General features: G+C 33.4%; 1 protein-coding gene across 1 annotated transcript in view; it reads left to right on the plus strand.

The window, feature by feature from the left end:
• The first annotated feature begins 2,427 nt into the window (after positions 1-2,427).
• The window catches only part of LOC129255421 (histidine decarboxylase-like), a 35,247-nt gene continuing 23,329 nt past the window's right edge, over positions 2,428-14,345 (plus strand). The window contains exons 1-3 of the mRNA XM_064096045.1: positions 2,428-2,592; positions 4,596-4,709; positions 6,313-6,364. Of these exons, the coding sequence (XP_063952115.1) occupies positions 2,428-2,592; positions 4,596-4,709; positions 6,313-6,364 (331 nt within the window). The remainder of the gene's footprint in view (positions 2,593-4,595; positions 4,710-6,312; positions 6,365-14,345) is intronic.

Raw genomic sequence — 14,345 nt, forward strand, 5'->3', positions numbered from 1 at the left:
TAACTATTCCATGATATTTTAATGGAGCCGTTCGCATGCAGGGACACAATCTTTATCATGTAACTTAAGATCCATATCTCAGAAATTCATGAAAGGATTTTTGCCACCCTTCATTGATAGATTTATTCCTTTTCCTTCTTTATTACTAAAACCAACTTAAAGTCAACTTAGACGTGCAATTTATCTTTAAATATCCGATACTTGATAAGTGTTTACATGAGAAATAAACTTTGGATTCGATTTCAAATAGAAATATCATCTGATGACAATGGTTCAATGTGGGATTTCTTCTGTCAAATAGATGCAAGTCTACATCCTTATAAAGATTCAGTATGTACGACTTTAACTTTAATGAGAAGGAATGCGTATAAAACCGACTACTTTCTAGCGCTCAGAAACTTTAAAAAAAAAATCTAAAATAAAATGAATAGTCGGCCCTAGGCCCTTATTAATTTGAAAGAAAGAAAAATTCGGTCATAAACCAATATTTTACAAACAGGAAAATAAAAGTAATCGTAACATCATTACAGATAATTTACCGTTCATCATAAGGTTACAGTTACCTGACATTATTGTGCTCTTTGCAGAGTGAGGGTTTTTATGCAAAACGTGATGGGTTACGTTCAAGGGCGATTATAAAAGCTTTCTGAGCCACCCGATGGTTTGAAAGTATTAGAGGGCAGGTAATTATCTCATTATGATAATATTGGAAGTGTCGTAAAAAAGGATGTTTCGATTATGAAATAAGTGTAACACTTCAGGTTAATGATCAACGAGAATTATTCATTGGTATCTGTCGCCTAACCATTATCACATCAGAGCGCTGTCATACAAATCCTGAGTTATGTATTTACATCCAAAATTAACGCGATGGACCTTAATAGTTAAAATTTTACATTATGAATTTGACATACATTACAAGCTTTCAAAACATGAATTCCCGTTTTGAATTTTGCAAACAGGATTTTCTCATAATGTATGGAGTTCAGATTTATAACGCGATTTAAATCTTTTATTCATGAATTTACTTTTGCTCAGTACTAAATGACTATTATGCTGCAATCAATAATATTTTTTTTTTTAATAATGAGATTTAGAAAGCATGATTTATACAGAATTTAATAATTATTCACCGCCAAACCACTATGGTTCAAATTAATAGATAAAAACGAACATATTTGTGATAAGATTTGCGTGATACCATTGGTAAAATAGTAATCATATATTTATATAAGTTGTATCTTCATTCATAGTTTTTTAAACTATACTCGATATATTCTCGTTCTTAAAAATTTATAGCTTTTTAGGTTATCGTTCAAATGTGAACATTAGTCATATACACAAGATCTGTGATAACAATTCGAATTAAAATTAAAATGAGGGGACAAGTGAATTGAAAAGACGAATAGGTTTAATATGAGCTTTTTTGTATTATTTTATTTTATGATCAAGAAACCCCTTTTCAAGGGCAGAATTATTTAGACTATAGCTGTAAAAGAGGACTGAGCATTTTAAAGACCACCTAAATAGGCGTAGGTCAATGGTAGGTAAATGGATGAACTGGATTGACAACCCATCTTTGCAATGTTTAATGTTTTTATGTAATTTTTATCATCACATCATTCGACAATTTATGTTCTAACATAAAACAGTTCGGCGCCTTCATTTAGATATTCCATGGAGAAATATAATGGAAATTGTGGCACCATATTGTGTTCTTGCAGACGCCTGCAATATTTACTCATCTATTATGTGCCTTTTTATAAAGATGGAAAGCAATGTTGGGTGACGAACCATTAATATTTCAAGGCGAAAAAGCTATGACTATGATGGTCGTAGTATTAAACCTTATTACGTAATACCAGTCATGGTAAGCTCGTTGAAATATACTGTTATGCTAAAAAAAAATTAAATCTGAAAACTGATTAAAGGGGAAACTTAAAATTTGCCGAGATATAAAGACATTGATGGCAAATACAATGTTTTGCAAGTTTAATTTTGGGTTGAAGAAGAAAATCTGAATTTAATAAACCAATGATTTCGGTAGTACGATTACATACTGCAAATATATATATATATATATATATATATATATATATATATATATAATAACATGAAAAATCCTTAATTTGGATTTATAATAATAGCAATAGAAACAAGAACAATAATGATATTAATGATAATAATAACGTAATATTTTACCCAGGGTAGCCACTTCGATAAAGTTATTTGGCTTTCTGAAAGAAATTACGTACAAACTATAAATTTGCAGTATTTTAAAACTACTAATATCCAAACATTCCAATATCTATAATGAAAAGGGTTGGTTTAAGAAGATTTGGTAAAATATTAAATGTTAAAATATTCTTGTAAATTGATATCGAAATGTTTGATAAACCATTCCTATCATTGTTTTAAGGAAAAGAGATGGTGGATTATGTGGCTGATTACTTATCAACAATTCGTTCCCGCCGAACATTACCAGACGTCCAACCTGGATACCTTAAACACCTCATACCAGACCATGCCCCTATACATGGGGATAAGTGGGAAGATATCATGGCTGATATTGAAAGGGCCATCATGCCAGGGGTAAGTCCATTACCGGTTAAGCCTGATTTTGTTGACGAGATGTGTTTATAAAATTTAATTTGAAGATTGGAAGGAATACTGAGGTATCGAATTGAATTATATTTATCATCGTTAAATTGATCTTTTGCGAGTTTTGCTAAATTGTAAATACTTCCGTAGTAGCAATGAAGAACGCTGTATTAAGAAAAAAACATATTTGGACTAATGATAACTAAAGACGTGGCGTTTAAATCATTATTCAGTAATGATATCTGTTTGTTATCTACGTGATGTCATTAAAGTTCGGTAATTTTTTGTAGATATGTTCTGTTATAATCGAATAAAAAAGTCAGTGCATCTGAACTACTAATGAAACTCATGAAAAAGGCTAACGTTAATTAAGAAATTACAACCAAAAAGATGTAAGTGTGCATATTGATTTAAAAGGGAAAAAGAAGAAAGACTGAACATTGCAATATTTCTTTCAGTTGTCATTGGAAAGGAAATGGTGAAGCCATCGCCTTAAATGACAAGCTATTGCTGAGTGCTCCTGCCAATTACCCTCCTCATATTGCACGCTTTCGGGAGCAAGATGACTTCTCTCGATGTCATCAAATTTCATTTAAGTGAAATACCCTATTCACTGGGATTATGGAGTCTCTATACTTCCGTATCTAAGCAAAATTGGAATACGATATGACGTCATTTTTTTACACAACATACATTGTATATCGTGGAATGTGTCTCGTTGCAATATAGAATTATATCAAAGTGAAAGAGAATTTTAAAAGTACGCGCGATTTTCTTTGATTAAGTGGATAGCATATAATTTAAAGTAAGAAAAACATTTTCTACACGGCCGTATTTCAGAAGCTTCGTATAGCGTTTTAAAACGCATTGAGTTTTCACCACATTTTCTATGAAGCCTAAAAATACTTTTCGAGAGTTAGTTCCAAATATTGTATTCCTCAGCAAAACTGCAAAAGGTGACCTTATCATCTTGGTATAGTTGTGCATTTGTGAAATCAATCATATCCATCTCCTCAATGATGTCATAGTAAACCATCAATGTCTGGCATTTTCCCAGCCATTATAAATTGGAACTAAATCCGATACTGCTTTCCTTCAAATAACTTTCCCTTTCTCATACTCAACATTGAATCTCCAAAAAGTATTCATCCTGTTTTAAAGTTCAACGTCATGATGCTTCATCGCTCTAAATCATATTTCAATTTTGAGAGGAACATGAATATATTCCTCTTCAATCCAGTCAATACATTCGGGGATGACGTCATTATGATAAAATCTATATAAATTTCTATTTAAGCTATAATAGGTTTATTCTCAGCAGTAAACGGTTATTCATTAGACTCAAATGCTCCCTCGACGTTTCCTAAATGAGAATAATTATGATTTCCATGGGCTCTAAAAATAATGCTTTAAAGATTTCCGCTCTCTTGATTTTGTTCATTATGATCTCCATTTCCGAAAATACCCCCATTTTTATCATGTCTGCGGTACTTAATCATGGCGATGTTGTATATTGCACTAGATAAATCATGCAACTTCATTTATTTCACTTTATTCATACACGCAAACGAAATGTGAAGATGATTTGTTAAAACAATAATGATACACATTGTTAGGAAATATAATGGGTTGTTATTGCTGTGTGGAGGATGTGAAATCATATGGTTTCATTTTCGAAATACATTTCAAATTTTCTGCAAAGGCTTCTATATACTCAATATAAATTCTGTAATGCACATTAATGGTGGCATTCATAGTAAACGACGCCGTAGGGTCAAACTAACAATAATTCCGAAGGCCTCTCACTAGTATATCAATTATTGTACATATTCAAAATTTTAAATAATTATGATTATTATGATACCTTCGCTGATTGAATACAGGTGTGTTCATAATAGAGTTAATTGATAACAGTTTAACCTCAATCATTTCTTTTCACAGGTCAATGCATACTAAGTTCTTTTGATTTCATCCCAAATGATATTTTCATGCAGATTACTCACTGGCAGAGCCCTCATATGCATGCATACTTCCCTGCACTCACATCATATCCGTCAATGCTTGGAGACATGTTGGCTGATGGTATCAGCTGCTTAGGGTTTACATGGGTAAGATATCTTTGCTAATACTTTTTAAACCCCTTTGTCACTTAACTTTGCTCTGTCTTATTTAACAGTAGACATATTTCTAATTCCATTTCTCCCATCACTTGGAACTATACGACTTATTTTTACTGCACTAGATTCAGTAACTTATGGAATTTCATTCAAGTATGGTTTTATAACGTCCAGCTTATAAAGTAAGATGATACTGTATGTATATCAATAATATAAGTTGTTTTAGGCGATATGTGTATGAAATGTATAGTCAGATAAAATTAGATTAATTACCAAAATCGTGAAATTGAGATTCCCTTCCATTCTACTTACAACGCAATTTTCGATTCAAGGCTATATATACAACATTACTGCACAGACACTTTGAACCTGTCTACCGTTTCATTCCCAATGTCATTCCTAGGGGTATTATTCTAACAAAAACCTACAAAGAGTAATTACTACAAGGCATATCTTACCAATACAAAAACTAGATCATGTTTAGAGGTGTATTAAATTATCACACTCGGACACCATTACCCTCATATTTCCGCGTTACGTGGTAGGCCTAATTATACAATATTACTTAAATCTGAAATAAGATGGCACCACGACACCCCATCATAAATTCTGAGAATAAAGATGCAGGTGTTTTACGATCAGATCTCCTGTTAGATTCACTATAAACTGAGATGATCTGTGTGGGGCCAGGGTTGTCTATCACCTTGTTTTCAATGCCAATTACAGTTCAATGAGTTTCCGACGTCAAGATGGATGGATGGGACTTACTGATAGGATAAACTTGATGAATAACTAATGAATCGTAGTGTAATAAATCGCCTGTTGCGATATTTAGCAGCACTGATAGTGCCCTTGATAATTATACGTGTCACTCACTCATAAACACCTTTCCTATCAAATTCTTAAACACAAGTTCTTAGTTACTATATTAAGCTTAAATCTTTAGCCTTTAAATGTAATGAAGCAGGTTAAAAGTTCCTGATATGAATAACTTATTTTGCGACAAAAAATTTGAGGAAGTACATTTCATTTCACGAACAAAAAAATACAACTGACTTTTATCAGACATCTTTATCCTGAATACACTGAGAAATGGAATGAGTAGTAATGCAGCCAAAATAGGGGTTTTAGGAATATCCTGCATAATCAAATTTTGAATAATCCGAACATGCCGAATGCAGTAATGATTGGGACCATTTGTAAGTCCCGGTCTATACAAATGTTTCGTTCACGTCCAAAGCTTGAATGGGTGCATTTAACAGCATTTAAGAAGCATTTTTCTTCACATTCCTTCAATATCCCATCAACGTTTAAATTGTATTTGAAGAATTTGAATTACTCCGAATGAAGCAAGCATAATATAGAGAACACTTATGGGAGGCGTTGTGTCATCATCAGAGATTATGTTTGTGTATGATAGCATGTCAAGTTTTGAAGGTAAAATATGTGTTACGTTTATACAGCGGGCAATACAAAAAAAAACACCACAGAATAAAAAGCTAATGCTATTACTTTTATTTGTTCAACTAGCCTTCAATTTTGTTTGCAGTACATGAGTTTTGAGTTTCACTGTTTTCTTTCCCTGTACTTGTAGGCATCTAGTCCCGCGTGTACCGAGCTGGAAAAAATCGTGATGGACTGGCTGGGTAAGTTTAGATTTGTAGATCAGTTTCAGAACCCGAGATTCTTTAGATAAATAGATGACATCAATAAATCTCGATCACTTCTGTTATGGTTTTATTGCCTACAGAGAAATTGATATGAACAAAAGATTTTGGATGTTTTAAAATAATATATAAAGAACCATGGATTGCGTGGAATCATCAAAATTTTATGAAACAGCACCCAGGGCTGTTTTATTGGCCATATGAAGGAAAGGAATATGAAGAATAGAATACAACGATCCCCTTCAGTTTGCACTTTCATGTATGGCGATGGTTAAAGGTATTTTGTTTTTCCTTATTTATTCGGAGCAGACATCCATTAGTGGATGGGGTCAAGTAATGTTTTATAAAATAAATTTTCTCCAATTTTACCTTCATTCCATACAGGAAAATTGGTAGTCTACTGACTTGCAACATAATGGGGGTGATAATCATTGACCTCTAAAAGTACCTTCGAAATGGTCATATAAGACAAATTAAAATCAGTCATACGCATTAATTTAAGAGCGCTTCAAACGATGATGCTGAACATGCGTTTTATTGTTCACTGAACATTCCTTAACATTTCATTTCAATTTTCATCTATGCGTCTTTAATTTGTCATGTAGCTTGTAACTGAGTGAAATTTACAAATTAACGATACATTTCTTATAGAAAAATGTACTTAAATTTGTATAATTGAAACACCACGAGTCTAAAAAAATATTTGTGTTGATGACAATGAATCTGACATGTTAAGAAATGTTCATTTAACAACATTCATGCGCCTAACTAATTCTAAATTGTCAAATAAGCAAATTTTTCGAGAAATTGATTTTAGAGTGATAAGATGCAAATGAAATGCCACAAATTCAAGCAATGTTTACTACTTATATCTCGGATATATCTATGTCATGAAGTAGAGCAGGCATAAACCTGAATACTGCCAATATAAAACAATTTGGATGTGTATGCGCGCGTATTCAGGATTAAAAGCGTTTGTGAGGGTGTGGGTGTGTATATGGGGGTGGGTATGCGTGTCTCTTTATGACCCTTTCGCTTCGCTTCAACTGCCTCCATCCCTCGAGGGCCTTGATTGAAAAAATGGCGGTTTTGAGCCGAATTTGATTCTATCACCAGTCAAGTATGAAATAACTTGTGGGGATCGCAATGCATCATGGGTGAAGATGAAGGATGTGTTTGTGGAATGATGGACGGTCTACGGGAATCACGTGACATGTGAAAACAAGAATGTAATTAGCTGGCCATTACTGTTCAAAAGGAAGAAAATAAAGATCGAGAATGTTAAGTGATTCGTAATGAACACGTCTATGTGATTGATAAGAAATCAAATGTATCAAGATAGTCTGAAGGTACACGATTGCATATTTCGTAGAATAATTGTTTTCCGCATTTTACTAAATTTTTCTACTGATGCCATGATTTTATTGCAGAGAATCCATTGTCAGCAAACTTCGTCCTGTGTTCTGAACATCAAAATCAATAAACATACCTTATTTATTAATATATCTTCCAAAAATTGGAAATAATATTGCAACACTAAGTTGCACTTAGATGTGGAAGAGAACAGAACTTCTTACCACAAGTTTCATTCTGCTATTGTATCTAGACTGATCAATATTGTTGAATATCTCGCAAGCAATACTTGTAGGAATTTCAATTCAGGGAAGGACAGATAAAAAAAGCATAGACAGGCCTAGAACCATATTTTGTCAACAAAAAACAAATATTAATCTTGGGAGACTGTATTCACACACTTTCTGCTTGATTTCATACCCACCTGCTCCTCTGAAGTAAATGAGACATCTCAGTCATTCCTTCATTTCACGATGCATACAATATACATAATCATTATGCCAAATTACACATAATGTATCACATGGTTATTTGCTTCAGCATGACAGAAGCTTCGGAAAAAGATAACGGAATGTCTTTTCATGTACTATCTCTGCCCATTATAAAAAGTTTTATGTCTACAAAACAATCATGGACTGTTCTTCAGGGAAATGGGGGAGGGGGGTCTTGGTCTATTTTTTTAGTAGCTCAAAATGATATTTGTTATAATTGTGTGTGTGTTTTTTTCTTCAAAATTATATAGATTTTAATTGTATAAGCTGACGAGGGTCACGGTCAAAATGTGTCCAGCAATCCTGTCAAAGACCCCAAAACAGATACTTTACCGTCGAATCTGATTTTGAATAATAAAGTAGGTTTAAACTATTGAAAATGACATCCAAATCCTAAACAAAATAGAAAAATGACAAAGTTTCCAAATGAATGCGATGATGATAATAACTATTTTTTTAAATGTTCATTTCCTTACTGCGTTTACATTTTATACTTGAAGCACTGATTTTTTTTGTCTCAAGGATAGGGTAAAATCAGCGTCACAGTAATTTATTTTTATGCAAGTTAGCTAGAGAGAGAGCGAGAGAGGTGCGGGGAGATTTTTATGTTTATCTATCGACAATGGAGTATTTCACATTTCGTGAATAAAATGCACCATCAGATCACGTAGTCTCACTTATTTGCATACAATAAAACAAAGCAAGATTCCTTAATGTATAACATATTCTTTTATCGGATTTTGATTTAAATATTCTGTTTATTCTCAATTAATTCAAACAAACCGCCTCACGGTCTAACACCCCTTTCTTGCGTCCTTTCTTCCCATGTACCTCTATAAACCATTTCGTAGTTATAATAATAATAATATGTTTTATTTGTATAGCCATTTCGTATAGTTCCATCTGCGCATGATAAGAATATTCTGCGCATGATCAGAAGAAGGTCATTTGGTACTAAAGTGGCATGGTGGTTTAATGTTTATTGAGATAAGCACCACCTTTGATGTCTTGATTATTAATTTATTCTTTTGAATTGTGTTTTTCATTAGATCCACAAAAAACAACAACAATAGTTCCACTAGCGACTGGTATTTGGCCAAGTATATTGTTATAACAACATGCTTATGCATTCAAAGTAGAAATGCAATAAATACCTTCATAGAGAGTTTATTGGTGTGCTATTCGATTTCTTCATCCTGCTATGTAAGACATGCTTACATAATATCTTGCTTTAAGTCTGCCTATCATCATGATAAAAATGAAAGGTAATTTGACCAAATATGCCCGTGAAGTAACGACGAAATGGTATATTACAGAATGCATTTCATCTATTTTGGTGACAAGTTTTATTTGTGTGTAACTCAGTGAATATGTTAATATTCGATAAGATATCTAAAAAAAAACACAATGAAGCACACACAACAAAGAGAATCCCATTTTCTTTATTCCTGAGTATGGGTGTGTGTGTGCGCGTATGTGGGTTTGTATTTGTATGAGTGGTTTGGATAATGAGGAGAATTCTTGATATGCATAAATCAAGCACTTGTGAAATAAAAATATGATAGTCGGCTCGATATGCTGCCTCAGGGAGAAAATTTAGCAACTTTCATTACCACACTTATCTCTTGATTTTAATTTTATATTTCGAAAAGAAGTCTTTCATCACCGTTCAGTAAAGATCAAATGATTCTCATATTTCCATTTAGATGCCCAAATATAACTCCTAGGGAGGTTGAATCATTTTTACCCGCAAACAAATTAACAAATTTGCCCTTTCTACTCGTTCCGCTGAGATCGTTTAAGTGAGGCTCCATGCGGAAAGATAATATAGATCAAACGACGTGGTTGTGAAGACAGCTTACGAATATATACACTTTGACACAATTCAGAAAACTAGATATGTTTGATAATATCATTGACCCGGCGTTGCTCAATATCACACGGCATTGTTTTCACTATACGAGGAATGCAATTTTTCAAATTCATAATATTTAATGTTTTCTTATGAATCTTGTGAGGAAGAATACTTTTGAAGATACAGACCCTTGGCGAATTTGTCCGGGAGGTACTCTTTCCTTTGTAGTCGTTAATTTGATATCGATTTACGGCTGAGGAACAATTTCCGTCAATAAATAAAGCATACTCCTATTTTTGGAGAGAGCGCAGCTGAAACTGGGCAGGTCCCGCTAGGAATAGGGTCGGCAAGATAATGGGTGAAACGTGGCCATTAAATGAGAAAGAAGGATTCGGCTGTTCTTAAATATAAACATTGCTCTCAATGGTTCTCCTCTCTTCTTATTTCACTTCTGAATGGAATCAAATATTATCAATGACATGAAGGTCTATATTAATTTATTTCCAAAGACTTTACAATGAATAAACCATCCGTATTCAAACATTTGAATTTTTATTTAAAAAGTTTATAGAAATCGAGGCACTAACCCTTAAAAAGGCTGGGGATTCCACCCCTCGAATTTTTTTTCGTAATAAACACGGAAAGCTGGTGCCGCGCGTCGTTCCTTGACTTGCTTTTTTCTTTCAAGTCTCGCGCAAATTTTGAGACCGAATTTGCGACCCTCGCGTTCTGACGTTACCCAACATCTATAGTAAGTCTATGTCAGACCAGAAATTGCACAAAAAATGTGATTCCATGTACAAATCCAAACTGTGTTTCTAAAATTTCTAAAAGTATCATTATTTTTACTATAAACTTATTGGCCCGGTGGTTTTGAAAACTGTCCTCTGAATCCACGGTTTATGCAGATTTCCTGTTAAATTACGCTTATTTACCGCTCTTCAAAACAGTGGACTCATGAATGAAATAGCGTACTTAACCATGGCAACGGGCGTCATTTTGGCGCACTGTGACAAAAGCGCGCATCAGCGTTGGACATTTCTTTATACGCGGTAAACAGGAAATCTGCATAAACCATTGGTTCAACCGACGGTTTTCAAAACTACCTTTGTGAATTCGGGCCATTAATTTTGTTTTGTTCATGATCAAAATAAAGTCACTGACAATATCCATGAAAAAAAACCCAGAAAAGTCGAAAACAAGGAAATACAGAAGAAAAAAAAAAATGAGTAGAAAATGTGCTACAAATATATATTTTTTGAAGTGCATTATATTTGATCAAAATGTTACAGTCTGTGAATAGAAAATAATCAGTTCGTGGCACATATCTATATAATTAGACATTTCTTTATTTTACGCATAATAAAATATTAAATATTATTTCGGAAAAATAACATCGTACACTAGCACTGTGCATATTTCCGTGGCGCTCGCGTGATCGGCGGCCGAGATTTCAGAGGGTGGGTACCCGCCGGTATAGCATAGCCAAAAAGACCCAGCCTGAATAGGGTTAAAGAAGTATTTTAAATTATAGAAATGGCGGCTCTATACTGTATAACATCTAACATCTATGACATGTTCAAAAGCATTATTCATTTATTTTTTTATCACTACTTATCTTTGATTTAAAATAGTTTGGTGAAATAACACACTGACACATGTGTACATTTTCTCAAATAAAATATCATAATAAGTATATACTTTTTTTCTTATTTGAATTTAGATTTTAGTTAAGTTAAAAGTTGTTTAAAATTTGTAAATATTTCCCTTAGATTGGAAGAGGCGAACTGACAATCCTGAATGATTCAGACAATCGGAGATTCCCCCCTCCCCTTTAATCTTATAAGTAATAAACAAAAATGAACGAAAAGAATGATATAAAATTTTGCTGAGTATCTTATGAACGCCTCACTCATGAGTAGGTTACTCAGTATTAGGTAATATGGATTGGGTAAAACTCGATGATATCAAATAGAATTTAACATTTTCTGCAATCTTTCCCGGAAGCATGCTAATTACACATTTTTATTCCAAGGATCAAATAAATACACAACCTTTGTAGAATGTAAAAAGGTTTTTAATTTTGTAATGTTTGACGATGAATCATAAATTTATGACATTTCAATGATTATAACAAATATGTATCGTTGGAAAATTCCGTGCATACATTCGCAATTCAATTATTTCCTTTAAAGGGCTTTCCCGTCGGCTTTCTGCGGGTAATTTCAGTATACACCTATGAGATTATCAATTCATCGACCTAGGATATGCCTGCTAAAACGACACTTTTTATTGATCAAATTAATCACCCGTCATAACTGATCGTAATGAATGGCGAACTGCTACAATAGGAGTAATTCTGCAAAGGTTATGAAATTTCAATGGTTGCAGGCAAAGTAAGATATTATTTACAACCTTACCGATTGCGGTTGTCAAGTCGAATCTCTGTTGATTCGTAAATCTTTTTTGCGCGGAAATTTCGTATTAAATGTGATTAGGGGAACGAGATTATAATTTTCTGTTAATTGCGTTGTATTAGTAGTAGTATGGTAGTTATTCAATCAAGAAACTGGCAAAACAGTCCAAAGACTGAAAATTCAGTGTACAGTATAAACAAAGGCAAAGTACAATATCATAAAGATGAAATATATGCAGAAAATTACAACCAATCGATTATGATATTACACAATCATAAAAAGATATACCAGGAAAAAAAATAATTTAAAAAGTAACATGTTGATCGATGAAGCATGTACAAACGTCAAGAAGTGTGAATGTGTAATTCGAACAGAACACAACTCGGGCATTAAATGCTATATTACATGTATAACCATGAAATACGGGAAAATTCAACATAAATAAAGAAAAGAAAAAGAAGAGAGGGAGTGATAGAGAGAGAGAGGAAACCAAGATTACGGGAAACAGTAAATATATGTATAAAAAAAGCAAATGAGAAAGGAAGAGAAAGAAAGAGAGAGAGCATGAGATGAATGAGGAAGAGTAGAAAAACGCAAGAGAGTGGGAGGAAAGAGATAGAAAGGAAAGAAAAGATAAAGGAGGGGAAGATGAAAGGAAAAAATTGAAAAGAAGACCAACAGCAAGAGGAGAATAAGAAAAACAGGAGGAAAGTATGGACGCAAAGCTGGGTTTAACCTTGTAAAAAAATAGCAGTAACTGATAAAAATTTTCCAAGAATATAAATCAACGAAGAGAATAAAAAGGTGAGATGCGTGGTCGATGAGATAATAGCAAAAAAGATAGGCATTGGCACGAATTGTCGGCTTCCAATTCCAAACCACATTATTGTGTATAGTTCTACCCAATCAGTCCTTATCTACCCACGTTCCAATCACGTTAATATTACAACCTTCATTTTTTATGTTACGTATTAATGTTTTATCAGAAGATAATGTACCATGTTTCGAAAAGGACTTGAAAATCATCACTGTGACGTAAAACATTAAATTTACTTTGCACCGTTAAAAGGGAGAGGCATAGAGCAGTGGATTCCACTTATAGCTCATTTCCCACTAATAATGATTCTTTCCTATATTGGAAGATACATTCAGGACAGATTGAAAAGGGGAGAGGAATGAGGGGACAAGAGAGTCAGAAAGATAGATAGAAGAGAGAGAGAGAGAGAGAGAGAAGGGGGATCGAGGGGTTGGCGAGCAGAGATGGAGAGGGAGTCTCGGACAGAAACATAAATATACTCTTAAATAGTTGGCCAAAAATACCCAACTTTTAACCAACCCTTGACAACATACTGTCCACACAACTATTGGTTAAAATCTGCCCAAGTTGGGTAATAAAAACTAATAATTGGGTAATTAATTCGCTGATTTGGATAATAATTGCCCAGAATATATTTATATTTTTATACCAACATGTATTATCCAACACAGTGGACAGTATGTTGCCAAACATTTTAGGTGTATAGAGGACAAACACACACCATGGGTACGGAGAAGAGAAATGATGAACAGAAAATAATGATAGAAATGAAAAAGCAAAGATGACAAAACGGACAGAAAAAAAATCGAACACTGACAATTTCATTGAAAGCTACATATATTAGGATCAAGAACTAAATTGCATCCACATGGAGACCTATCGTATTATGCGTAGACTTGTTTGCTTTCAATTATTGTATGGAGGTCTGGACCTTAATTGAAACGTCTAAACTGAGAAAAGATGAACGTAACAAAAAGTCGATATGATATATCTAAGTATTTCATCCATATACTTTAGAAATGTGAAC

The sequence above is a fragment of the Lytechinus pictus genome, chromosome 3, assembly GCF_037042905.1.
Source record: "Lytechinus pictus isolate F3 Inbred chromosome 3, Lp3.0, whole genome shotgun sequence".
Classification (NCBI taxonomy): Eukaryota; Metazoa; Echinodermata; class Echinoidea; order Temnopleuroida; family Toxopneustidae; genus Lytechinus; species Lytechinus pictus.